This window comes from Vidua chalybeata, chromosome Z, assembly GCF_026979565.1.
Source record: "Vidua chalybeata isolate OUT-0048 chromosome Z, bVidCha1 merged haplotype, whole genome shotgun sequence".
Lineage (NCBI taxonomy): Eukaryota > Metazoa > Chordata > Aves > Passeriformes > Viduidae > Vidua > Vidua chalybeata.
In genome coordinates, this window is record NC_071570.1 from 66,704,654 (window position 1) to 66,732,480 (window position 27,827).

Here is a 27,827-nt window from a genome sequence, read left to right on the forward strand (position 1 = left end):
AACTACAATACAAAGGTAGGTAAGACTGTACTTTATTTAGATCTTTTTGCATTGCTGAAGTATTTTCTTTCTGAAGAGAAGCTAGTTTTTTGGTGAAGAAATCTGTCACATCTGATAATTAAATTTCCTGATTTCTTCTGGTGCTGGGTAAGACATCCTGACTGGAAGGTCTGACTTAAGGCAAAGAACTGCTTCTTCGTGGTTTGAAACGGAAGGATGTGTTGACTGAAGACCCAGTACCAGCTCTATTCCCTCTCAGACTGGAGGACATGTTGCCTGAAGGCACAGTAAGAGCTCTGTTTTGTCTCATATGGGAGGATGCATCCACTGATGACCCAGTATTGGTTCTGGTTGGTGTCAGGTTGATGACTCTGCCCATTGATGACCCAAAACCTGTTCTGCCTGGTGTCACACTGGAGGGTGTGTTGGTTTCAGACACACTGTAGAATCTGCCTGGTGTCACACTGGAGGGTGTGTTGGTTTCAGAGACACTGTAGAATCTGCCTGGTGTCACACTGGAGGGTATGTTGGTTTCAGACACACTGTAGAATCTGCCTGGTGTCACACTGGAGGGTGTGTTGGTTTCAGAGACACTGTAGGTCCTGCCTGCTACCACAATGGAAGGTACGTGTGTTCCAGATACACTACAGGCTCTGTGGCTAGGCACTCTCCAGTGTGCTGGAATAAACAAAACAATAAAAAATCAAGAGAGAATCTACGTTTGCTATTAAATACACCTAACAAGGGTGTGTATGTGAAGTACTTCTAAGTGTTTGCTCCTGAAGTGCTTATTTGAAACACACAACACCTGATTATTATACATAAATCTTTAAGAGACGAAGGGCATTAGAACAAGTATCCTTCCCTAGGAAGTGTTGGTATAGCACTTTATTTGAAGTGCTACAAGTACGTACTTACAGACATCTTTTATCTCTCATCATATTAATTCCAAAGTTGTGGTTTTTAATCAAGGAAATAAACTTATTCTGCAGTCTCCCTGACAAATATTTTAATGCCTTTTTTAGTTACCCTACACCTTTTTCTTCTGAAAAAATGTCTCAAAACATTTCTGTTTTCACCAGTATTAATGATCCCATATGTCTACAATTAAGTGTTGTTGTATTTGCCTACAGCAGCTGTGCAGCATGAAGGGAGATGCTGCCTAGGAACCCACATCCCAGGGAATACAATTGCTTGAAAAACAGACTTACCTTCAGGAGCAGGAATAGGAGCTGGAGGTCTACCAGCTGCTTGGGGTGAAATGTAAGGCTGAAAAATATCTATTGAGTAAAAGTAAGAATTAAAAACTAAGAAATGCACAGATTGGAAATGGTTATGGTTGACAGGAAAGGCTATGACAAAATGTTAATGGTTTATAACAGAAAGAAAGGAAAAAGCCTTTGGCCATTAAAAAGAAAGAAAGAAAGAAAGAATGCAATTAAAAGAAGTAATAAAATAAAAAATTAAAAAATCAAACACCCATCCACCCACCTCAACCGCTCCTGAAAACAAAAAAAGTCCAAGCAACCAAGCATCCAAACCTAAACTAAAACCACAAAGACATCCAAACCCACAAGAACATGGGAAGCAACAGAAAAAAAACATTCCAGTGATAATTTTAAACCCTGTGTAAGCTTTCTCCATCCCCTTTCTCTTCCTTAAAAAGTATCACAACATTTCTGTTTGCACTATTTTAATGCTCCATTATGTTTTCAATTAATTATTGTTGTATTTGCCTACAGAAGCTGCACAGCATGAAGGAAGATGCTGGCTAGGAACCCACATCCCTGTGACAATAATTGCCTAAAAAGCAGACTTACCAGCAGGAGCAGGAACAGTAGTAGCAGGTGTACAGGGTGCTTTGGGTGCAAAGCTAACCTGAAAAATATCGGTTCAGAGATAGCAAATTTACTTCAGAGGAGGTAAATTTTGAAAAGCAAGGAAATGCACAGAACTGAAATGGTTATGTTTGCAAGAGAAGATGAATAAAAAAAGTTAATGCTTTATAACACAATGAAAGGAAGAAGACTTTTGGGGGGAAAAAAGGAGAAAATAAGAAAAAAAATTAAAATTCAAAAAAACACCCATCTACTATTGCTGCTCTGGAAAACCAAAAATATTCAACAAACCAAGCAAACAAAAAAAAAAAAAACTCAAAAAAGCAAATGGGGACCAATTGAAAAAAAACAGAGCAGTAATTTTAATCCCCCTTTGCCCTTCTGATCGGTGTCTCAGAATATTTCCGTTTAGCACTAGTTTTAATGCTCCAGTATGTTTGCAATTAAGGATTGTTGTATTTGCCTACAGATGCTGTGCAGCATGAAGGGAGATGCTGGCTGGGGACCCACATCCAAGTGACTGCAATTGTTTGAGAAGCAGACTTACCATCACTTTCAGGACCAGGAGGTGCAGCAGCTCCTTTGGGCACGAAGAGAGGTCGAAAAGAGTCTGTTCACAGAAAGTAAATTTACTTCAGAGAGTTTACTTTTTCAAAAGTAAAATTGAAAAAAGCAAGGAAAAGCTCAGAACTGAAGGGGTTATGGTTGCAAGGAAAGGCTATAAGAGAAATGTCAGTGGTTTATAACACAAAGAAGTGAAAAAGCCATTGGAAAAAAAAGGGAAGGGAAGGGAAGTTCAGGGAAGGGAAGGGAAGTTCAGGGAAGGGAAGGGAAGTTCAGGGAAGGGAAGTTCAGGGAAGTTCAGGGAAGTTCAGGGAAGGGAAGTTCAGGGAAGGGAAGTTCAGGGAAGTTCAGGGAAGTTCAGGGAAGGGAAGTTCAGGGAAGGGAAGGGAAGTACAGGGAAGGGAAGTTCAGGGAAGGGAAGGGAAGTTCAGGGAAGTTCAGGGGAGGGAAGTTCAGGGAAGGGAAGTTCAGGGAAGTTCAGGGAAGGGAAGTTCAGGGAAGGGAAGGGAAGTTCAGGGAAGGGAAGTTCAGGGAAGTTCAGGGAAGGGAAGTTCAGGGAAGTTCAGGGAAGTTCAGGGAAGGGAAGTTCAGGGAAGGGAAGTTCAGGGAAGTTCAGGGAAGGGAAGGGAAGGGAAGGGAAGGGAAGGGAAGGGAAGAGGAAAGGGAATGAGGGAGGGAGGGAGGGAGGGAGGGAGGGAATAAGAAATGACAATCAAGAATAATCAAAAACGAAACACATACCCACCCACCACCAACACACCCAAAACAAAAAAAAAAAAACCAAAAAAACAACAACAACAACAACAACAACAAAAAAAATCCAACGTACCAAGCAACCAAAGCCAAACTAAAACCTAGAGTATCTATGCAAATAGGCACTAATATTAACACCATTACAGCATTCATTTTAATCCTTGTGTTTTAATCCCTGTGTTAGCTTTCACCATCCCCTTTCTCTTCTGAAAAATGGCTCAGAATGCTTCTGTTTGCACTGATTGTATTGCTCCATTATGCTGACATGTAAGTATTGCTGTATTTGCCTACTGAAGCTGTGCAGCATGAAGGGAGATGCTGGCTAGGAAAAACCCACATCCAAGTGACTGCAATTGCTTGAAGAGGAGACTTACCATCACTGTCACGAGCATGTGCTGGAGGTGTTCTGGCTAGCTGGGGTCCGATTCGACCCCAAAAAGATCCTATGCAGAGAAAGTAATTTTCAATCTAAAAAATGTTTTCATTTTAAGAAACAAGGAAATGCACAGCACTGAAATGGTTGTGGTGGCAAGGAAAGGCCGTTACAAATATTGGTTTGTGACATAAAGGAGGGAAAAATCTTTGGTTAAAAAAAAAAAAAACAACAAACAAAGAATGAAATATGAAATAGTAAAACTAAAAAAAAACAATAAACAATCATGAACCAAACATGCACCCCCACCAACATCATCACTCCCCAAAACAAAAAGAATTCAACCAACCAAGCTACCAAACCCAAACTAAAACCAAATATATCCACGGAAATAGCATCCATTGGAAAAAACCATAACAGTAGTATTTTTAATCCCTGTGTTAGCTTTCACCATTCCCTTTCTCTTCTGAAAAAAGTCTCAGAAAACTTTTCTCTTAGCACTAATTTTAATGTTCCCTTATGTTTATATTTAAGTATTGTTTGCCTACAGAAACTGTGCAGCATGAAGGGAGATGCCGGCTAGGAACCCACATCCAAGCGTCTGCCATTGCTTGGAAAGCAGACTTACCATCAGGAGCAGGAACAGGAGCTGGAGCAGGTGGTGTATCACCAGTCTTGGGTTCGAAGAGAGCTTGCAAAGATTCTGTTTGGAGAAATTAATAATTAAAAAGCAAGGAAATGCAGAATACTGGAATGGTTATGGTTGCAAGGAAAGGCTATTACAAAAGGTTAATTGTTTCTAATAGAAAAAATGGAAAAAGCCTTTGTTAAAAAAGGAAGGAAAGAAAGAGAGAAAAGAGAGAGAGAGAGAAAGAGAGAGAGGAAGGAAGGAAGGAAGGAAGGAAGGAAGGAAGGAAGGAAGGAAGGAAGGAAGGAAGGAAGGAAGGAAGGAAGGAAGGAAGGAAGGAAGGAAGGAAGGAAGGAAGGAAGGAAGGAAGGAAGGAAGGAAGGAAGGAAGGAAGGAAGGAAGGAAGGAAGGAAGGAAGGAAGGAAGGAAGGAAGGAAGGAAGGAAGGAAGGAAGGAAGGAAGGAAGGAAGTTCGGTAGGAAGGAATTTTGGACGGAAGGAATTAAAGAAGGAAGGAATTTCGGAAAGAACTTCGGAAGGAAGGAAGGAAGGAAGGAAGGAAGGAAGGAAGGAAGGAAGGAAGGAAGGAAGGAAGGAAGGAAGGAAGGAAGGAAGGAAGGAAGGAAGGAAGGAAGGAAGGAAGGAAGGAAGGAAGGAAGGAAGGAAGGAAGGAAGGAAGGAAGGAAGGAAGGAAGGAAGGAAGGAAGGAAGGAAGGAAGGAAGGAAGGAAGGAAGGAAGGAAGGAAGGAAGGAAGGAAGGAAGGAAGGAAGGAAGGAAGGAAGGAAGGAAGGAAGGAAGGAAGGAAGGAAGGAAGGAAGGAAGGAAGGAAGGAAGGAAGGAAGGAAGGAAGGAAGGAAGGAAGGAAGGAAGGAAGGAAGGAAGGAAGGAAGGAAGGAAGGAAGGAAGGAAGGAAGGAAGGAAGGAAGGAAGGAAGGAAGGAAGGAAGGAAGGAAGGAAGGAAGGAAGGAAGGAAGGAAGGAAGGAAGGAAGGAAGGAAGGAAGGAAGGAAGGAAGGAAGGAAGGAAGGAAGGAAGGAAGGAAGGAAGGAAGGAAGGAAGGAAGGAAGGAAGGAAGGAAGGAAGGAAGGAAGGAAGGAAGGAAGGAAGGAAGACAAAAATATTAATACCAAAAAAACCCCCAAAACCAGCCACCCACCTCACAGCAAACACTCCCCATGATCAAAAAAATCCAACTTACCAAGCAACCAATAGCAAAGGAAAATAAAAAAACCCTAACCAAAGGGCTCCAAGAGAAAAAATTAATTACTGTAGTAATTTTAATACCTATGCTATCATCCACCATTCCCTTTCTTTTCTGAAAAGTTATAGAACATTTCCATTAGCACTATTTTTATTGCTACATTACATATACACTTAAAGTTATTGTATTTTCCTACAGAAGCTGTGCAGCATGAAGGGAGGTGCTGGCTGGGGACCCACATCCCTGTGACAGGAATTGCTTGAAAAGGAGACTTACCAGCAGGAGCAGCAGCAGCAGTAGGAGGAGGAGGAGGAGGTGGCGATCCAGTTGCTTCTGGTTCAAAGTGAACTTGCAAAGATTCTGTTCGGAGGAAGAAAATTTTAAAAAGCAAGGAAAGGCACAGAAATGAAGGGGTTATGGTTGCAAAGAAAGGCCATTACAGAAATGTTAATGGTTTCTAACAGAAAGAAAGGAAAAAAGACTTCATAAAAAAAAAGACGGAAATGAAACACAGTAACAAAAATCAAAAACTGCAAAAGAAAACACCCACCAAATCAACACCACTACTACCCAATAACAAAAGATTCAATCAACCAAACCCAACCCAAACCAAAAATAACTAAGCAAATAGGGACCAGTAGGAAGGTCCAGGAAGGGACCAGTAGGAAGTAATTTTAATCCCTGTATTAGCTTTCATCATCCCCTTTCTCTTCTGAAGAAAGGATCACAACATTTCTGTTTACACTAGTTTTATAGCTCCATTATATTTAAAATCACATGTTGTTCCATTTGCCTACAGAAGCTGTTCAGCAGGAAGGGAGATGCTGCTTAGGGACCCCCATCCAAGAGACTATGATTTCTTGAAAAGCAGACCTACCATCAGGAGCAGGAGTAGGAGCAGGAGGTGCAGTGGCTGCTTGGGGTGAAATGAGAGGCTGAAAAATATCTGCTCAGAAAAGTAAGTCTTAAAAACCAAGGAAATACATAGAACTGAAATGATTATTCTTGAAAGGAAAGTCTATTACAAAAATGTTAATGATTTATAACAGAAAGAAAGGAAAAACCCTTTGGTTATTAAAAGAAAATTAAAAAAACCTCAAAGCTATTAAAAGAAGTAGTGAAAGAAAACAATCAAAAATCAAACACCCACCCACTCACCACCATCACCCTGCAAAACCAAAAATAATCCAACCAAACAAGCAGCTAAACCCGGACTAATATCAAAAATATCTAAGCAAATTAAGGACTTATTATAAAAAAAAACCCTTCAGTAGTAATTTTAATCCCTGTGTTAGCTTTCACCATCCCCTTTCTCTTCTGTAGAGTATCTTCTAATGTTGCTCTTTGTGTTAATTTTATTGTTCCATTATCATTACAATTAAGTGTTGTCACCTTTTCCTACAGAACCTGTGTAGCATGCAGGGTGATGCTGCCTAGGAACCCACATCCCAGGGACTATAATGTCTTGAAAAGCAGACTTACCAACAGGAGCAGGAGCAGCAGCAGGAGCAGGAGCAGGAGCAGGAGCAGCAGCAGGAGCAGCAGCAGGAGCAGCAGCAGCAGCAGGAGCAGCAGCAGGAGCAGGAGCAGCAGCAGGAGCAGGAGCAGCAGCAGGAGCAGCAGCAGCAGCAGGAGCAGCAGCAGGAGCAGCAGCAGCAGCAATAGGTCTGCCAGCTGCCTGAAGTGAAACATGGAGCTGAAAATTATCTGTTGAGTAAAAGTAAGAATTAAAAATCAAGCAAATGCACAGATTGGAAATAGTTATGGTTGAAAGGAAAGGCTGTTACAAAATGTTAATGGTTTATCACAGAAATAAATGAAAAACCCTTTTGTTATTAAAAAAAAAAAGGAAAGAAAACAATGAAAAGATAAAATAAAAGGAAAAAATCAAAAAGCAAACACCCACACACCCATCTCAACCACTCCCAAAAACCAAAAAAGTACAAGCAACCAAGCATCCAAACCCAAACTAAAACCAAAAAAACCCTCCCTCGAGGAAATAGGGGCCAATAGAAAAAATATTCCAGTAATAATTTAAATCCCTGTCTTAGATTTCACCATCCCCTTTCACTCCTTTAAAAAGTATCACGACATTTCTGTTTGCACTATTTTAATGCTCCATTATGTTTTCAATTAATTGTTGTTGTATTTGCCTACAGAAGCTGCACAGCATGAAGGGAGAAGCTGGCTAGAAACCCACATCCCTGTGACAATAATTGCTTGAAAAGGAGACTTACCAGCAGCAGCAGGAGGAGGAGGTGGCGATCCAGTTGCTTCAGGTTCAAAGTGAACTTGCAAAGATTCTGTTCGGAGGAAGAAAATTTTAAAAAGCAAGGAAAGGCACAGAAATGAAGGGGTTATGGTTGCAAAGAAAGGCCATTACAGAAATGTTAATGGTTTCTAACAGAAAGAAAGGAAAAAAGACTTCATAAAAAAAAAGATGGAAATGAAAAACAGTAACAAAAATCAAAAACTGCAAAAGAAAACACCCACCAAATCAACACCACTACTACCCAATAACAAAAGATTTAATCAACCAAACCCAGAATAAAACCAAAAATAATTAAGCAAATAGGGACCAACAGAAAAAAAATAACAGAAGTAATTTTAATCCCTGTGTTATCTTTCACCATCCTCTTTCTCTTCTGAAAAGTCACAGATCATTTCTGTTTGCATTAGTTTTATCACTCCATTATGTTTAAAATCAAGTATTGTTGTATTTCTCTATGGAAGCTGTTCAGCATGAAGGGTGATGCTGCCTGGAAACCCACATCTAATAAACTATAATTTCTTGAAAAGCAGACTTACCATCAGGAGCAGAAGGAGCAGCAGGAGGAGGTGAACCAGCTGCTTGGGGCACAAAGTGAACTTGCAAGGATTCTGTTCAGAGAAAGTAAATGTTAAAAAGCAAGGAAATGGACAGAACTGAAGGGGTTTATGGTTGCAGGGAAAGGCTATTACAGAAATGTTAATGATTTATAACAGAAAGAAATGAAAATCCTTTGGTAAAAAAAAAGGAAAGAAAGAAAAAGAGAAAGAAAGAGAAAAAAATAAAGAAAGAGAAGACAGAAAAAAAGAGAGAGAGAAAGAGAGAGAGAAAGAGAGAGAGAAATAGAGAAAGAGAGAAAGAGAGAAAAGAGAGAAAGAGAGAAAGAGAGAAAGAAAAGTAATTTAAAAAAAATCCCAAAACGAACACCCACCCACCCACCACCACCACTCCCCAAAACCAAAAAACCAATCCAACCAATCAAGGAACAAATCCAAACTAAATAAAAAAAAAAAACACAATCAAAGAGCGACCAATAGAAAAAAAACATACAGCAGTAACTTCAATCCCTGAGTTAGCTTTCACTATGCCCTTTCTCTTCTGAAAAATGTCTCAGAAAGTTTCTCTTTGCACTGATTTTATTGTTCTCCATTATCATTACAAGTAAGTGTTGCTGTATTTTCCTACAGAGGCTGTGCAGCTTGAAGGGAGATGCTGTCTGGGAACCCACATCCCAGTCACTGTAATTGCTTGAAAAGCAGACTTACCATCAGCAGCAGGAGTTAGAGGCTCAGCAGCTAAGGGTTCAAAGTGAATCTGTGAAGATTCTCTTCCTGATGTTAATGCTTTCACTTTGGAAGCTGCCAGTGAGTAGAGATCCATAAACGGTCTAAGCATGTGCTTTAAATAAAAGTAGAAGGAATCATTAGTGCCAGGCAAGCTACACTTAAATGCCAAATAGCACACATCCAGATTTTTCACAAAAGACAGAACATTTTCTTTAGCAAAGAGATCAAATACAGTTTGTAAGCCAGGCAGAATGTCAGTCCCAGGATTTAAACATCAAAACCATCTAACACTGCATTTTCTATTTTTTCTAGAATTGAATATTAAGATCGTTGAGGAGCAGGGAATGAGTCCACACCCTAGTTAGAAGATGCTTTGATGAGATGTTTTCAAGCATGCAGTACAGCATTGAACTCTTGATACAATTTTGTCATTTTATTTAAATACAAGACTCACTGCAGGTTCAATTTCTGTTCACAAAAAATTGCCACACAGTTTCAGGCTAATGTTCACACTTCCAAGATGATTCAATTTACTAATCCTTCCACTCCACAGCAAAAAAAGGAACTTGGCAGTAACAAAAGAAACATCACAAACCTACAGACCTCTGAAAACACATAATCTGATTACACTATAACTGGAAAAATGTAACTATTTCCATGTATGCAGTGGAAGAATGTCCCAGTTTTGTTATATTGATTGGATTGATGATAAAGTTAGCAGGACAAGAGAGCACAGATGATTTGGCAGTACTGGTAACTTTGTATCTATCCCAAGTAGTCTCAACTGATTGTTGAAATTATTAGTCTCCTTTACAATGGTTAATCACATTTTATTTGTTATAATTTTTCCCTTCAGCTACACTGGTCTTTTGAATGTAAACCTGTGATACAGACAAAAATCAGCTTAGTACCACAAACAGGGATTTACGAAGATTTTTGTAGTTTTTTCCTTTCCTTGGTTTCACATTGCTGATTTTGAGAAAAGATGTTAACACAGCTAAAATCAATCAGGTTATTTCACTGTGGTTTCTAGGAAACAGCAGTGGCAAACTAACCCATATCATATCTTTTGTCATCAGAAAGAATCTCCAAAATGTCTTGGTGCTGTGGTTCTAGTCTTAAAAGGGGATTCCTGCAGAATATAAGGCCTTTAATGTGCTCATCACACACTAACTATGGCAGTTCTAGAGGATGTGCCTGCAAACAACTCCACTGCTTTTAATGACAAGTGTTCCTAAAGTGATTCCTAACTCCTTACCTCACTCAAGATTGCAGGATTGCCCTTAATACAGTTTGGCATAGAGTAAAACTAAAATCCATTAGGTGGCCTCTGTCTATAAAAGGCAAATTTTGTAATAAAACCTCAATCATGAGCTTGATAAAGGAATCAAACAGGAACTAGGGATGAGGGCAGAGGAGAGAGAGAGGGGAAAGGGGGAAAGAGAGGTGGGGAAAGGGAGAAAGAGGAAAAGGGATGGAGAAAAGGAAGTTCACAGTGACACAGACTGTGAGCCATTGGTGCTGTTTGTATATGTGCTGAGTTACCAAGTGCACCTGAGGCTGCCGGGTGAACAAGAACTTTACAATTCTGCCCCATCAGCGAGCTCTCCAGCACGGACTCTACTATGTTAGTTAAACCGCAAGCACTCTGTGAAAATATGAAATGCAATTTTTTCTGTTTCTGATTCTCTTCCGGAGAGAAAGAGGGAACAGGCTGCAGATACTTCTGCAATCATTGTGAGGTCAAAAAGAATGGGAGTTGGGATGGGATAAAAAGAAGAAAAGCAACAGCATCCACTACCAAATTAGAAAAGCAGGATTTAAAAGCTTGTGATTGCCACAATGCCTCCTGTGAAAAGACGCCACCCATGGAACCTTTTGTGCAGCTCTAAAATGGATCATCACTGTACTGGGGAAACATTTGTAATTCTACCCTTTGATGGAAAAGTTGATCTGTGCTAATTAAGCTTCACAGGAATCTCCAAGCATTACATATTCCATATTTCCATCTTTTCGTGTGGAAACATGATAATGCACATATAATTTATATCTTTATCAGGCATGTATGCATGCAAGAGAGCAACAGTGAGAATTCTCCAGCTTAAAATCTACCTTTCTTGAGTGTTTGATTTTGTGACCCCAATCCTGCAATTATATACTGCATTAGAACAGAAAATCTACAATAAATTGGAAGGAATTGCTGCAGAAACTTACACGCTGTCTGCAATACTTACTTTGTCTAAGATCTTTGCAATTTACTTTGCAAAGTAAAGTGCAAAGTAAAGTGCTCTCTCTCTAATTCAGACAGAGAAGTACAATGAAAGAAATATGTTCTCACTCTGCCTTTTGTTCTCTCATTGGGTAAAAAAAATCTGTCTTGGCACTAATATATTCTGCACAGCTATAAAGACTAATGGATAGTTTCTGCAGAAGACATCAAACTTAAAAACAATCAGGAGGTATTGCACTGAATCTATGTTCAGAGCTGAAAATATGGCACATTTTCTGTTAATTTCTCTTTTTTCCCACTCATCGTTTTGTCCTAAGAAAATTAGTATTTTGAAATTTGCAAGTCTTTAAACCTACATGAGCAAAATAGCTTCTGTATTTAAACATTCTAAATAGCAGTTTCTTTTAAATGAGGAATGCTCAAAACCCACAACTGATTCTAGACCTGTGGGTTGAAAAAAATCTGATACTGACCAAGAAGGAGGATGAAAATCTTCTCTTTTTTGTTTGGTTGGTTTTGTTTGTTTGTGGGGATCTTACTTGGTTTTAGTTTTGCGTTTTTTTTTTTTTTTTTTTTTTTAACTAGTCTTGTGTATATTAATGGGAAAAAAGAGAGGGAGGTAGAGGGATATTAATTTTCAGGTACATATACTTCTGTTCATGTTTGTATTCCCATCGGTTATTTAACGCTGTAACTGCAAAATTAGAAGTTACCATCATCTCTGAAATACCATGTGCAAGAGTATACATGGAAATTGTCTTTCAACTGTTGACTGCAATAGTTTTGAAGCTTTTTGCTCTCCACATGCTCAGAGCAGTCCATCTGCCAGTTGTGTCTCAGATGCCAAAAATGAAAAAAAAATTAAAAAGAAAAAAATTAAACAGGATTGGCTTTAGACTCTAACCTGGAATGCCATAGCCTCTGGCCTGTCCCTCACTGCTTCCTCTGAAAGGGTCTCCAGCTGCAGGCTGGGGAGCGGCGTGGCTGCTGCAGCACCTGATGCCATGGCCTGCTCTCTGGCCTAAAGGGAAAAAACCCCAGCATCAGTGATAATTCTCCTTCAGACACACCAGCTGGGATGAACTGAGTCATCAGTCCATTGAGTGGACTTGCATTGATCATTGGACCTAACATCCATGAATAAAGTACAACTGACTGAATTTTCATTGCAAATAAATCTCTAATTCACAGTGCTGGGCAAGAATGCTACCAAAAAAGAAAAAAAAAAAAGCACCTTGCCCTGGTCAGAAAAGAGAAAGGCCAAGGACATAGCACATATGTATTACTGTAAAAAACATGGCAGTTGCTGCATGACATTAACTTCCAAAGTTTGAAAGTATGAAGATGGTGGTGGCACAAAGGAAATTGTCTATCAGCACAGTTTGCTGTAGGTGAAACATGCAGTTTAGGTTCTGTCACTTTCCATGAACATTAAAGGAAAGAGACTTGCAAAAGATATCTGAAAATATAATTAAGAACAGTTTTGGTGAATGCAGAAACTAAAATAAAGAAGAGAATCCCATGTTGCTAGGCATTAAAGATGTAGTAAGGGAAATCGACACTCCAAGGTAATGAAAACCCTTCTTTTGCTCTATGCTGCTCTCGATTAAAAACAGTTATGAAACCATCTGCCATTAGAGCTAGAGTTGAAAATAGTCCTTTCTCCTAAATAATTAATAGGTACATCTTTATTGGACCTTCAAATAGTCCTATACCAGGGCACAATTGTACAAGTCAGAGGGAAAACTTGAGATTACTGCTAAGTTTAAAATATGATTTTAAAGAATACCACAGAAGTTTCTGACCACAGATTATGATTTCCTGCCTTTTCTTTTCCTATTTATGATGTTTCATAGGTTAAAGTAGCAGACACAAAGCCAAATGTTTTACGGCCACCAAGTATGTGAGTTCTCATTATTCAGTAGAGGGTTAACTCCATAACAATAGCCAATTTTTTGTGTGTTCCATTAGTCTTCACTTGTCAGCCAGAAATAATGCGCAGTGAGGGAAGGAAAGTGAATTTTGTCATAACTTCTACATTTAGAACAAGTTGGGTGTGTACTACAAACCTGCATTTTATTTCACTGTGGTTTTTTAAGATGGAAGAAGTTGAGGGGGGAAACTTCAACACTAAGGAAAGGAAGTTGCTTTGCAGCCACTTCTCTCTTCCCCCGCGAATAAGCAGTTGTAAGGCTTTGGCATGTTTGGAAACACAAATCAGAGGGAATACTTCAAATTCTTACCTCATTCAGGGTGGCCTCCACAGCTTTCATATGATTAATTATCAACTCTTTGTCTCTATTATAAAAGAAAAAAACAAAACAAAACAACATAACAATGGAGTAACTTTATGGAACTGAAGCTCTACCAATGTAGAAATTAGTCTTCTGCTACTTTATGGCTGTCATAAATAATTTATGGCTGTAAAATAATTGTTGATTATTATTATAACAGTTATAAACTGTTAGGATTTTCTCTCTTTTTCATATCTTCAATGCAAACTCTAAAAATAGTTAATGTACCACTATTTGGTGCATTTCCATATGAAAGATGCTTCTGTTGAGGATAAGCATAGATGTAATGATAGGCCTATCAATGAACAACTATCATGGCTTGGACATAGAGGTCATAAGAAGTCTCTAGCAGGATGGTATTATAGTCTTGCATTGGAAAACACAGACAGATTCTGTTTATTTCATCTGCTTTGTTTATATGTTCCAAAAGGAGCAAAAAACCCTATCTGTTGTGAAGAGTTGCTGTAATAATGAAGGGAAGGGTAGCTTTCTTTGTTGATATTCTGCTTTTTACAGGGAAAAAAATGCCAGTTTTAAAGTCACTTCACATTAAAATAACCTTTACTGGATCTATGTATGGCCACAAGGAATGCTCTTTACTGAAATGCCCAAAATAGTCTGGGGCAGGATTAGCTTGTTAAACATTTAATTGAGGACAATAGGAATTGCATTATTTCCCTGGTGCATAAAACCCTTAAAGGTTCTCAGATGTTGTTCTTCAGAGGTTGAATGATCCCAAGTATGATGGGAAATTTTAATTAACTAATTTTTTTTTAAATCCTAGCCATGGAACAACAATATTCATAATACATATTTCATATTATGATAAGTATTAGAAAACAAAGTCTGCAAAGATTTATTTTTTCATATGGTGTAAAAATAGCTTAGTAATAAGCTCCTTCAAGTCAAGGGGGCTCCTTTTGACTACCAATCTTTTCAAGACCAGTGCCTGATGAGCCTTTCCTTTCACTCTAGGTTGTCTTGTAGTGGTGTGGGGATTAGGGCTAAATCCAAAACTCCCTGAAATCAGCAGGAGGATCTATCTTGTACCACAGGAAAGGCTAGGTCCAAAATGGGTTTCAGTGGCAAAGACCTGTCCCCTAGATGATGCTTTTATATTTACTATAAATAAATTGTATCTGTCTACAAAAAGATGGTGTGGAAACACAGAGAACAATAAACAGAACTTTAAGGATCTTAAGTAAACAGAACTTTAAGGATCTGCCAAAGAGATGTTATCAGAGCAGTAAGATAGCACAATATTTTGTTCGCCAGTAATTTCAGCACCCAGAATTTGAAGCACTATTATGGGATAACTGCATAAAATATATGACCTAGTATTTTGAACTAACACTTTTGTTCTTAGAAGACTATCCCTGAATTTAAAAATAAAAGAGACAGATTACTTTTCTCTTCTAACCTTACACTGTCCAGGGCTAAAACACTGCCCATGGAAGTAGGAATTGAAATTTTTATTCATTTTAAGTGACATCCCCCAGGCCCCAGGGCTCACTTTACTCCCTGTTCAAGGGCAGGTTCTGCCTCCTCAAGAGTCTCCCGCAGCCACTGCTGGTCCTGCTTCGTGTCTTTCAGGAGTCTCTTCTGGTGATCCAGATCTCGGTCTCTGCTCCTCAGCTCCTCCACTGCATTAGAGAGTCTCTGCCAGCAGACAGAGAGCAGAGTTACTCTTTAGCCCAAAGAAGCTTCACTTTATGCCACTGGCTACTGACCAACGTGGAAGACAAACTGATTGCAAAGTAGATTTGGACCACTGCATACTAAGGTTTTATGAATTTCCTAGCAAAAGCATTACTGACTCAGTAGTTTTTAGTATATTTGCTATGTATAAATGTGTTTTAGAAAACAAAATGATCGTAGGCAAAAAAACCCAAAACAAACTTCCATTGCAGACTTTTTCTTAAATTCTTAAAAATAAAACATAGATAGCTTTAAAAAAAAAAAAAAAAAAAAAAGTAGTCTTTGAAGTGTTTTCTCAGTAGCCTAAAATTCCAGCAGACTGAGTAGTGTGTGTGTATTTACTCCTGTTATTTTAATTACACAAGGACTGCACTATTTGGCTTATTTAACAAAAAGTAAAACTCGGGTGACTGTTCCAGAAGAATAATCTTACCATCAGAGATACACTGGAGACTTGGCTTCTATCTGTGTCGATAAGTGGGCACGATTCCAGTCTATTACTCAGCTCCTGAAGCCGTCGCTGGTGCTCTTGTAAAAGCAATCTTGCCTCCTGCTCACGCTGCAAAGCATTATTTAACTCCTCCTGCATATTGTCTTGGTTGATTTTCTGGAAAGAGAAACAAGTTGTGCCTGATTCTGTTAACTATATTCAGTGGCTTCCCTACCACTGAGTGAGTTCCACTTGCAAACATACCAAATTCTAAAACAGATGCATGCTTAGGATTAGTCTTGAAGTTTTTTTAACATGAAGACAGATCACTGAACAGTAAGACGGCAGACCATTTAATTACTGTGTTTCTTGTAAAGAGCATTCATGTAAAGTCTTGGCATACATTATTCTATTCAAATTAGCACCCTAGGGTGCAAAACCTCAATATTTGGAAGGAAAAATATGCAGATCAATGTTCAAAATTTTAGTGGATAGCTTATTAATCCTTGTAAACACCTTTGTGGACTGTTCTTCTCCTCCAAAAACTGTTCCAGAAAGAAGAAATAATTCTTCAAGGAAAGTCGTCATCTGCATTTCGACTACAATCTAAAATGTGATAATTTTCATCTAACTGTCCCAAAACACTAAGGGAATAAGAGCTGTTGAGAACAGAACTGAAGATGATTAGATATTTTTGAGTAAAAAAATAAAAATCCATTTTACTAGCTAGGAACAGGAAGGACAATGGGTGAGGCATCATCTAGCAGATATTCTCTGCTTGGAAGTGTTTGGATTGGGACACACTGACAGGTTCTACCAACTAGGCTTCAGGTTAGGGAACCCACAGCATTTCAGTAACTCAATCAGCAACAGCAAAAGACCCAGAGGAATTTTGTGCATTTGTGCTACAGAGAATGTAGGAAAAGGCTTTTTTTCCCCTGCCATAAAGTTACTTCTTCAGGGAAACAGACCCACTAAAATTTGTATTGTATTTATTATAACATTCATCAACATCCATACAGAGTCTAAACTGCTATATTTATATTTCATGAACTTCTCATGAACATTCTTATTGAATACCCTGACTTTACTCCAGCTGACTTTACTCTGTTGAAGTGAAATCTTCTTTTAGGATACATAAATCATCACATCAACATTTCCAACAAATGGGAGAACCTGGACTGCCGAAGACCAAACTGCAATTTATACAGGATACCTCCTTCTACAAACCAAAAGGAAACTCCAGTGGAAAAGGGGTCTTTCTAAATACATCTGTTTTCTAGTTTAGTGACATTTACAAGGCAAGGTTTCTGTAAAATTCTGTTGAAAGTAAATCAATTTTATGCTTTTTTTTCCAAAAGGACACAAATCAAAAAATGTGTAGAAAAGAGAATCTCTTTTAAGGAAGAGAACCTCCAAATCAAATGTACTTACATGCTGAAGTTCATTTAATTGCTCTTGCAGTCTGTGGGCTTTTTCAGCATCTTTTTGCATCTCATTGCAACTCCATTTGCATTCTGCAAGCTGCAGGTGCAGTGAGTGGGATTCTACCTCTGCTGCATGAAGCCTTCGTGAAAATTCAAATATTTCTTGCTGCAAGATTGCTATGTTTCTCTGTCAGCAAACAAAAACAAGTTGATGGGCTATAAAATCTGCTATTTTAGCAATAAAAGAAATAATATTTAAGACCCAAGAAAATGAAGACAAAACTATCATTTTTTTCTCCACCTCTAAAAGACATACACAAGGGCAAAAGTCTGAACCTGTCACCTACCAACCCTACCAAGAGCTCCTGCAAATTCTGTTTACAAAGTACTTTTTTCACCTAAAGTCTAGTATAAAAGATTATTGGAAAAAGAGTTTATCCTTTCATTTTGGTTAAAGGGAAGAAGGCTATCTTTACTGAAAGAAAGGACGGTAAACATGAGAAAGTAGAAAACCATAATAAAAAGCATAATAATAACCATAATAAAAAGCAAACATTTACATCAAGCCAAAAGCAAATTTGTTCTTATAAGCTAATAAGAACTGATAGAACTTGAAAAAAAATCTTTTACTTGGATACACTAAACCTCCTCCAAAAATTCTTTGTCAATAAAAGACAAGACCTATTCACACCCTAATGTGTGACAAATCAACTTCTGAGTGTCCATATAGTGGTACTTCATTGTCATGGACTCATCACCAGCCTGAAACAAAATAAATGGCGCTATCAAGGGAGCTTCACCGTTGCTGTAAACCTTCTGTTTCCACGAAGGAGGACTGTAAATCTGTTGCTGTAAACCTTCTGTTTCCACGAAGGAGGACTGTAAATCTGCTTACTGTGCTGGGCAGTCTGTCATACAATCCAGCTTCCAGGGCCTGGGCATTTACTCTGCGGAGCCCACGAGCCAGCCTCTGTATCAGGGAGTCCCTCTCCAGGAAAGCTCTGCACCCACAAGGTTTCCCTTGAACTGTCTCCATCAGTATGCTCAGGTTGTCCATCAGTTTTGCAAAGCAGTTCCTGGCTGCACTGATAAGGGAGTGTCCAGAAAGCCAGGAGCGTGCATCTTTAAGAAACATCAACAAAAAGGAAACATCAAGCAGGTTATTAGTTCCCATTTCTTGTAATACCATGTTCTTTTTAATTTATACAGGATAGAACCTGTAAATATTCTGAAGCACAGAATACTGATTCTGAAACACTGTTCAAACTTTGCTTTTAAAGGATATGAATTAAAATTATTGAAAACAGCATGCTCAAAGAAGAAACTGCCTGAAACTGAATCTAAGCACATTTGATTCAATCACAACTTTTATACCAATTTAGTGTTTAGCCTTCTGGGAAATGCATCGCCTCGTCTTTCTCCTGCTATTTCCCTTTATTCACACAAATTATCCCTCTTTTAATATCCTTTCTTTCTGTGACAAAATTGTGGGGATTCTGAAACTAGAGATTAATAAAGAACCAGGGATGGCAGCAATGCAGATGAACCAAGGGAGCCTGTATCTGTTCTCACTGTAAATAAACTCTAGAAACACTCTCCAGCCTTCTGCTTCCATGGCTATATACACTGAAAGGATAAAATATCCTATCAGTTGTTAAAGAAAATTAATCTGTTCCAACAGTACAGAGATGTGATCATTCAGAGAATGCAGAAGATAAAATGCATTTTACCCTGCAATAAAATTACTCCTTCAGGGAAACAGCCCCACTAAAATTGGTATTGACTAGCTCAGGATATAACTTCTCGTCAAAGGTGACTACCATAATATTCAGAAATATCTCTTCAGAGCTATGATCCAGAATAGTTGAGATAAAATCATAAAAATGGAAGTGATATGACCACCCTGACTTATTTTTTTATTATATTTCTGCTACAACAATATATTGTTAAAATTACCTTGTTTACTGAGAACATCCTCCAGTTCAGAGATGGAACTGACTATTGCAGTATAGAGGTTAGAGCTAGTCAACCAGTCAAGTGCTTCAATACAGTCAACTCCTTCCTCTTCAAAACCTGGGAAACAGAATTGCAGCTAGCAGGATAAGGGAATCACTAAGATATGGCACAATGCTACCTCCAGCTTTTACAGAAATTACAAAAAAAAAGCATATAAACAACAAATTAGTCAGGACAATTTAGACCGTTTTAAGCATGCTTCCAGAATTACTAAAAAACAAAAAAAACCTAGATGAACCTTCTAATTTGGAAAACATTTTTGAGGGAAGTATAAACTGGTCTGGCAACAGAAAGGGCAAGTAGCCATAATCTCTAAAGAAAATTTCAAAATCCAATGCTAATATTTTACCTGAATCAGAAAGCAAATTTTGTGGGTTTTAGTAGGAAATAAATATTAAAAATTATTAAAAAAAGAAGAGGAAATACCTTTTCTAGAAAAAAAAAAAAAAAAAGGTGACAGTTAATAATTTAGGAACACTGCAAGATATTTACCACAGAGAAGATGCGGTAGCACCTAGTTCTGAAATCCGAAACACAAATATCAAAAATATCAGATAGTGTTGAGTTCATGTGCATAATTGCAATTTTACCTGCAATGCTTAAAATAAGACTAGGCATTTCCTCGTAGAGTGAAATACGTTTGTCAAGCAACATACAAAACACAAATCCATAAATAATATTTGTCCAAATGTCATTAAATATGTCTTTATGACCCAGCAATAATAATAATAATCTTGCTCTTTGTTATTCCCTAACCATGTAATTTGACATAAGAACATTTCACTCACATGACACATGCCTGCCTCTGGATTCTCCCACACAAACTTGAATTCCAGTGCATCCTCTGGAGCCATCTGTCCACACGAAAAAAGTACAAGAATATCGGGCCAGAGCCCTCAGCCTGTTAGCGGCCAGAACTGCAATCACAGCTCTTCGGAAGACATAAACCAGGTGCTTGGCTCTTCTCTGCCTCAGCCTGCCTTCGCCTTGGCTGTTTTCCACATTAGTAGGGAGAGCATAAAGGAGGCTGATGATCCTCTGGTTCAATAATTTGTGGTGGTTCACCTGCTCCTGAAGAATGTCTCTTTGGCAAGACACAGCGCACAGTCTGCCATAGAGAGGACATAGGGCCCCTGACAGCAGTGCACAGGCTGCCAGTAGGGATGAGCGTGCCTTGTGAGCATTTGCTAATGTATCTGTCATGGAATTGTTTTCGTGGGCCAGTTTCTCGCAGATTTGTTCAAGGCCATACAGTTTTTGCCTGGTTTTCTGCGCTGTTTCTTCACATTCCTACGACAGAAACAAACCAAACAAAAACAGAAGAAATATTAACTAGATGGTTTTTACCTAGACAAGAGAAAAAGAAAATTCTTAGTTTTGCCATTCAAATGATGCATCAAAGGAGTCAAAGATTCTTAGTAATGATAGTGATGAAAGTATCTCTTCTAGTAAACAATTACAGAATCAGATGTATGAAACCAAAGCAATGGTAGGAGGGAAATTGACATGATCATCAGCTGCAAATTGGACTCTGATTTCTAACAACAATCCACCAATATGGTGACAGCTCACAGAAGGTCCAACACTGCTTGTCTGCCCACAATACAGTTTTATGAGTTGACTTAACAATAGTAGTAACATCCTCCAGTTTCAGAGAGCAAGCCAGTGTGAGAGGAAAAAGGTAAGGAAGGCTGGAACATGAAACTAGACAGATTAGATTTTTCAGTATGCAAAGACTTCCAGTCCTGAAATCTGCATCAACTACAGCATTATTCTCTGAAGTAAGTTGCAGCATCTCACAAATAACAAGGGACATCTATTTCCTTTATTCACAATGCTTTTAATTGAAACAGGTGTGAAGGAATGTGATGGTAAAGACCGTAAATGGTGGTTGTGGAATAATGGGTAACATTTTGGATTGCAGGATTGCAAATAACTCATCAAACAAGCAGTGGTAGTTTCACACTTTAAAACCACTTCTCACTGTAGTATCAGTAAAGCAGAGTCACTACCACTGTTCTTAGGATCTGTACATATGTAATTAAATTTATCCACAAGTAACACCACATTATTGTTACTCCATACAATCTCTGCAAATGATGATGCTGAAAAAGTAGCTGCTGCCCTCAGTAATTCTTAAAAAAAAAGGAAATTCGATCTTACAGGTTTAGCATTCTCAAAAAAAAAAAAAATTATATCACTGTAGATGAAATCAGGCTTCTCAGCTGAGGCTGTAAACCAAATTCTCTTCAACAAATGTTTCAACAAAGTCATTTATTTCTTATTGTAAATGATGTTAATATTATCACAGTGATGGGTTGGTTTGTTGTTTGGGTTTTTTTTACTTTAAAAATATACTAACATTCCCAAATGACCTTAAACTGCTAAGGGGCTTAAATTACTGAAAGAATCCATTACATGGTACAAGAAAAAAAAATTGAAGTTCCCAGCACCATACCTGTGCTCTTGCATGAACTTCTGCAAGGATATTGGAGTACTGCTCTTCAAGATATTGCTCTTCTTTCTGCCTGCAATGTTCCTGTGCTTTTAACTGTTCAGACATTTTCTCAAAAGCCTCCTCCTGCTTCTGCTGAAGGTTGTTCATAGTGTCAGTTTTGTGCTTGCAAATATATTCTAGGTGGGATATCTGTGTGACAAGCATTTAAGAAGAAATTATTTACCTTTTCACTTTGAGTCAAGCACAGACTATTCCAGCATAAAACCTAAACTGTAATTTCTTCAAGATTTTCAATAAAACTAAGTAAAACCCTTGCACAGCAGATGAATTACTTGGTTCCCAAAACAAAACTGAAATATATTTTGAAACAAAGTATTTTATTTGGTTTTAGTTCTGCCATCCTTTTACCACCTTGCAGATATTTGTCACCTCCTTTGTAGGAAACCTGAGCCAGACACTTCAAACATTTTTTTAAAAAATTGTATTAAATTTTAGTGTATTAGTAAATTAGTAATCCAAGTATATACTTTAGAATGTGTAATGATTGCAAACAATAATTTAAAACAGCATTTCATTTTTGTTTTGTTTGGGTTGGGTTTTTTTTTTTTTGTTTGTTTGTTTTTTTTGTTTTTTTTTTTTTTGTTGAAAAGCCAAGACATTCCAGATTATTATTCAGTTTTTAAACAATTTCAGGGAAAACACAGAGAATGTTTCCCTTACAAATAGCTCATAAGTTTACGATGTGTTTTCAACAAGCATGAAGGGATTCACTCTTGTGGTTTAACACTGCACCTCCCATGCAAATTAAATGGAGGAATGAACCAAGCCAACAATGATCTCCAAATGCACACACCTGCACTTTGTTACTAGACAATACCAGCAAGACACTTCCAGATAGATCACGCTGAACTGTAGGAAAAAAGTTTTGTACAACACAGTCTAAAATCCCAGAAAAGCTGCTAAGTACATGAGGAGATCCCGAGAGACCTCACAATCAGTCTCAGTAACAAGGCTTAATCAAAAAGCAAGAACAGTAAGACACAGACCCCACAAGCACCGCCAACAATATCCATCTCCTTCCCTTCCCATGTCTTTCCTTCTCCCTTTCCTCTTTTACTACAAAAGAGAAATAAACCAGAAAACAAAGTGGAACCCTGAAGAGTGGCTTAGCCACTCTTAGCTTAGTCTCTGGACCCAGCTGATCTATTTAGAAAGGTTTTTTTTTTTCCTAAAAAGACAAGGTTTTCTGGGAAGAACGGCCACGTAATCTCACCTGCATTAATATCACTCAGAAAAGTACAGCTCCTCCTTCACACAAATACTGACATGTTTTAGAATAGGTATTTCTATTGTGTTTCTGAATAAAAATGCCATAATCCGAACGTTACAATTAAACAGAAAACCCCACAATGGCATTCTTTCAAATAGTGCATCTGAGTCATAAACACATCATTTAAAGATGGTATTCCTGGAGAAAGTGTATTTTGCCTATGGATTATGGTAAAATAAAGACTTGCTTTATGACTGTAAATGACTACATTCTGTGAATTTCTTCATCAGTAAGATGCATTTATTACTTTGAATTAGGTCCCTGTGGCAGGTATCAGACAGTCCTTTCAGAATGTCCTGCACAGAAAGTGGAGCTGAGAGACTTGATGCACACTCCAGTCCCATCTAAATGCTCACAGCAACAGCATCAAACTGAGCAGTGGACCAGCCATAATTAATGGTGTTCATTTGTTAATGTCCAAATCCTCTTGAGGGATGAATATCACTCCTTCTTCTCCTTTGTAACGAGACTGCAGTGTGCACAAATGTCCCTGAGCTCAGCAGAGGCAGCTGATGCCTGGGGACACTCACCCTCTCGTTAGCCTTGTGGAAGTTCAAGATCAGGGCTTCAACATTCTCACGCAAGAGTGCACAAAGCTCTGTCCAAGGTAACTCTTCCAGGGCGACGTCTGAATGTTTGGCGAGCACGTGGGCGTTTGCCATGCTCTGGTATAAGTTTAAGAGGATGGACAGCTCCCTCTGGAACACAAAGAAAAATTAATTGCTGTAGCTGGGCAATGTTAAAATCAAAAGAGATGCATCATATGTGCAGTAGCAGTGCTGCATGCAGCTGAAAACAAGCCCTCAAAGTTCATTCTCATAGATTTACAAAATTCCTCAGTTCATTTCTAATGATTGCAGCCATAATATTGCATAATCTTACAGCAGAGTAAGAAAGGAGATTTCACAAAATGTATCTAGTTAGACACAGTATGTCTATAAAGTATGTGAATAAATCCCAGTGCTGTCGGGGCCACAACCGTGACCTGGCACAGATAACAATTTCCGTGCTCTTAGTGGATGCAATTCATTCTCCCTTGTTAATACTTTGAGGTGCATTCAAACTGTGCCCCCACACAACTGCACAGCACACCGAAAATGGTCCAGTTGGCTGGGCAGCACAACACACTTTAAATTCGTTTAAAAATTGGTTTTGCATGCATTATATACGATTAAATAGCTGGCCAAAATAGGCCTACAGCTCCATCAGTCAAACTCCACAAGCCATGCCTCATTGCTTTACAGTGATTTGAATCAGTGGCATAATAAATGGATTCAGGTTATAAATAAATTTTAGCTACAACAGCATGCAGTAGAAATTCAATTCTTCATAATTTTAGAACATACAAGTGACTTAGAAACTTTGATTAAGCTAATAGAAAGCTGTTTCTCAAATGCCATGAGGACAAAGTATGTAAACCACCGTATCAGTACAGTCAGAGATCAAGATAAGATTCTCAGACTAGAGTGGAAAGAACATATTCAGGGAGCATAAAAGTGGTATACAAGATGAAAAAATACTGTACAGGTCAGGAAAGCAGGAAGTGAAAATGAAGGGAAGAGAACACACTGACGTTTTCACACAATTTTGGCATGGGTATAGTGAAGACCAACAGCAATATATTAAATGTTATCTATACTTAGTTCCTGCTACAGTCTTCTGCTTTTTCATTTTGGGAAGCAAAATCAAAGCTGTCTCAATGGAGTAAATAGGATCACATACAGGCACTCCTGCTTCCCAAACAAATACAAACAGCTTTGGGAAAAATACAAAGCCAACCAAGGCAATAAATATTTAATCTCATAAGGGAACCACTAATACAACTCTTCCAAAAATTAGTATTTTTATCATCTGCTCAGGACAGTCCTGTGGTTTGAAATCTTTTGAATAAAACAATTAAAACAACCAGCTCTGTGAATATGACAGTGAGACAATACTTTTATTTTTAACCTTTCAGTAATATAACATTAATTTTGAATACACCATTAAATACTGTTTCCATTACCAGAAATCTTGATCCTGAATGAAATCTTGTACTGAATTCTTGTCATGTATAACATATATTTTACTAAGGAATACAGATAAAAAGGAAAACTCTTACCACAGCAACAGCTAGCAAGCACTTAAGGTTTCTAGTAGAACATTTTCAGTTTGTAATTGTGTTTCATAGTTATAAATAGCAATCATCAATGCCTGTAGTTAGGCCAGACAGTTGCTTTTCTCTCTATGTATTCCTTTTGTGCCTGATGGAAATTACTTTTTCAGGCTAACTAGGCCAGCAAATGTCTTTTAATACATTAATACTTGCATGGAAGAAGCTGTTCTCCCAAAGAGAAAAGAAAAAGAAAGCTCTGATTTTATTTTTCTTCAGTTTATGAATTACAGATCTGCCTGGGCAGTGGACAACACTAAGAAAAAGTGTGGAATAACTCCATCAGTTGAACAAAAGACACCCACAAATCTGAAGACTCTCTTATGCAGGTCTCTGCTCCTGTCAACAGGGAACAGACCTCTGGTACCTTCCATGCTCAGAGCCCTGAGAGAGAAAGAGGAGAAGTTTCCAAGCCACCACCACCAAAAGTTAATATTGCTAAGAGTAGAAACAGAACAAATGTTACCACACAATGAAAGGAGAGATTTTCTAGACATGTTAAGAACTTTCCTTTGCCCCTGCTGCTATGTGAAAAGATGGCACAATTGTTATTCAGGGTGTAGCTGGGTAAAGACAGTAGAAAGGTCCAAAATAGTCATATGAGAGGAGAAAGTTTTCAGAAAATAATCCAGTGAAATACATCCAATGTGCTAAATCCATAGCAAAACAAGCAAAAAACAAAACAACAACAAATCCACTCTGCTCTTCTACCTGAAAGTTTGAAACAATTTTCAAGCAATTTTTACAGTCAAATACTTGCACTAAAACTAAAAGGGTGTATGAAACAGAAATAAACATTTCTACAATGGTAGCTAATGAAACTTGACAAAAAAGTTGGGTAGAAAGGCAGAACATTCTTCACATGAAATCATAATCCATATCTAAAAAATGCCTTCTTAATTAGGAATGCCAGTACATCCTACCCAGATTTAAAAAATTAGCTTCTCCAAGCACTGGTTACATTTATTCATGTATTAAATTCTTAAAAAGGTAGCATGATAACAAACAGGGTAAGAGTTCTTCCACAGCTCAGCACAGCAAATGCAGCAAATCCTCAGCACAGTAAATATTTTGACAGTATATTTAAAAAAAAACGAAACAATGTGTGCCACAGGGTTTTTTTCCTTACTATTGAGCCTTCATGCAGGGTGAAGCTGGCTGTAGCATCCACTAATGTCCCAGAGGATTCTTCAGCTTCCTTCCTTTCCTCAGCCTCGTCTCTCCATTGCACATTTAAGGACGAATGGTGTCTTTGTAAACTGGAAAGTTTCCACAGTAAGATACTTTAACCAAAATTGCTTTTTACAGTCAAATGCACTGTATTCTTTTAAAGGATAATCAATGGATATAGCAGATACCACATTAGCACATCACATGGCTTCTGAAGGTGCTTGTCTTTCATAACTAAAGGAAGAAATTTATATTCCTTCTAAGAAAGACTTTTCAAGTCGTTATGTTTTCAGTTACCAAGCCTTGTATCATGCAATTCAATAGATTGATATTTGGATATGGCCTCAAAATTACATATAATAAACAAAATTCTTCATATTTTAATTAACACAACAGCTCTCATGGTCTCTCTCTCAGAGAAAGTCACATCTTGCATCATCAACCTTGATTTCACGTACAGTTCTCACTCATAAGGTTTCCACATGCCTGACTCTACTCTGGCATGACTTTTAAAGCAGACTACCCAGAATTTTAACCTGTTCTTGTACTGTGTCAGTCAGGAAAACAAGAGTCTGGCATGACTAAACAGGCAGCTGATGAAGAAACTACAAGGCCAAACAACAGCATAAAGGAGACAGAATCAGAGACAGGAATCCAAAGAAGAAGTTAAAAAGATTGCCTGAGTATTTAGGCATGGTGTCAGGAAAGCCAAAAGCTTGCTTAAAATTTACGTTTGCAAAGGATGACAAAGGCTTTTCCAACTCAAGTTTTAAGTATCCTATTAAAAAACATCTCCGTAACCGTGAATCTTGAATGAGTTGCTCAGGAAACTTCCTTTGTTGTAGGAAAACCAGTTTCTTTCATTCTCTACTACTCCTTGTGTGAGAACATAAACACCTGTGTATACAGACCCATATAGTTCTAGGCTGAAGGAGAGGTCACCCAAGCTCTGTTACCACACAGACACTGTGCTGGGCAGGAAACATCCAAGAGATTTCCTCTGCTCTCACACATTTCAGTATTTTTTAGCCATTTAAAGCTTTCTACAGCCATTCAAAAGTTGAAAACAAAGATTATCCACTATAAATGATACACAACTTCTTGACAGGAGTCTTGGGAGATTCAACTGAGTCACTGAAGTGGAAAATAATGTCTTCATAATAAGAATATATTTAGAATGTAGATAGAATGTACATCCGTCTTTTCTAGACCTGCTGGCTATGTTTTCCTACACTCACCCCAACCACCACTGGAGGCTGGCCCCTACCATAAGTATGATTTTCAAAATTTTTGGTTTGGCAAATAGTCTGTAACAGGCCAGTTATTATCTGTACCCATTTACTATGCCTTTGGTTATTGACATGGGCCTGTTATTAATGGACTGCAGGGTTCTGAACCTTTCATTTGGTTTGGCACATTGTACTAGATTTTCTGCTGACGGAAAATTGCATGGAATGTAAACTACGAGTTGCACTCAAGCTGTCTGCTGCCATTTTGCAACGGCTTCAAAAGGAAACTTACACTTTTTTTCCTCTCTCATGTGCATTTTCTGACTCTCTGAAATCTTTCCTTGCTACCCTGAAAAAACTTCTCTCCTGCCACGCTGCTCTTCATTCAAAGCATCTTCAAGTTCTTGAATTCTCAACTACCAAGTGATACAAAAGCAGTTAAAAGAAGTTAGGAAAGACTACCATGGTCTTTAGCTGCTTTT

General features: G+C 38.2%; 1 protein-coding gene across 1 annotated transcript; it reads right to left on the bottom strand.

The window, feature by feature from the left end:
* On the bottom strand, positions 1–27,690 carry LOC128782102 (coiled-coil domain-containing protein 171-like). The gene is made up of 24 exons (XM_053932250.1): positions 27,638–27,690; positions 26,076–26,205; positions 23,325–23,492; positions 21,465–21,653; positions 19,795–20,296; positions 18,947–19,063; positions 17,886–18,112; positions 16,998–17,177; positions 15,567–15,740; positions 14,949–15,094; positions 13,385–13,439; positions 12,046–12,162; positions 8,891–9,023; positions 8,165–8,236; positions 7,594–7,659; positions 6,839–7,063; positions 6,234–6,302; positions 5,633–5,716; positions 4,157–4,231; positions 3,530–3,598; positions 2,386–2,448; positions 1,821–1,878; positions 1,212–1,280; positions 1–678 (listed from the first exon to the last, which is right to left on the bottom strand). The coding sequence occupies exons 3-22, from the start codon at positions 23,454–23,456 to the stop codon at positions 1,874–1,876; spliced, it is 2,700 nt and encodes an 899-aa protein (XP_053788225.1). The 5' UTR covers positions 23,457–23,492; positions 26,076–26,205; positions 27,638–27,690; the 3' UTR covers positions 1–678; positions 1,212–1,280; positions 1,821–1,873.
* Between the last annotated feature and the right edge of the window lie 137 nt (positions 27,691–27,827).

Coding starts and splice junctions, on each gene's coding strand:
- LOC128782102 (XM_053932250.1), bottom strand. CDS start 23,456: ATGGCAAACGCCCACGTGCTCGCCAAACATTCAGACGTCGCCCTGGAA. Junction 17,178..17,885: donor ATGACAGACTGCCCAGCACA/GTAAGCAGATTT, acceptor GTTTGCTGACAG/AGAAACATAGCAATCTTGCA. Junction 15,741..16,997: donor AATTAAATGAACTTCAGCAT/GTAAGTACATTT, acceptor TTCTCTTTCCAG/AAAATCAACCAAGACAATAT.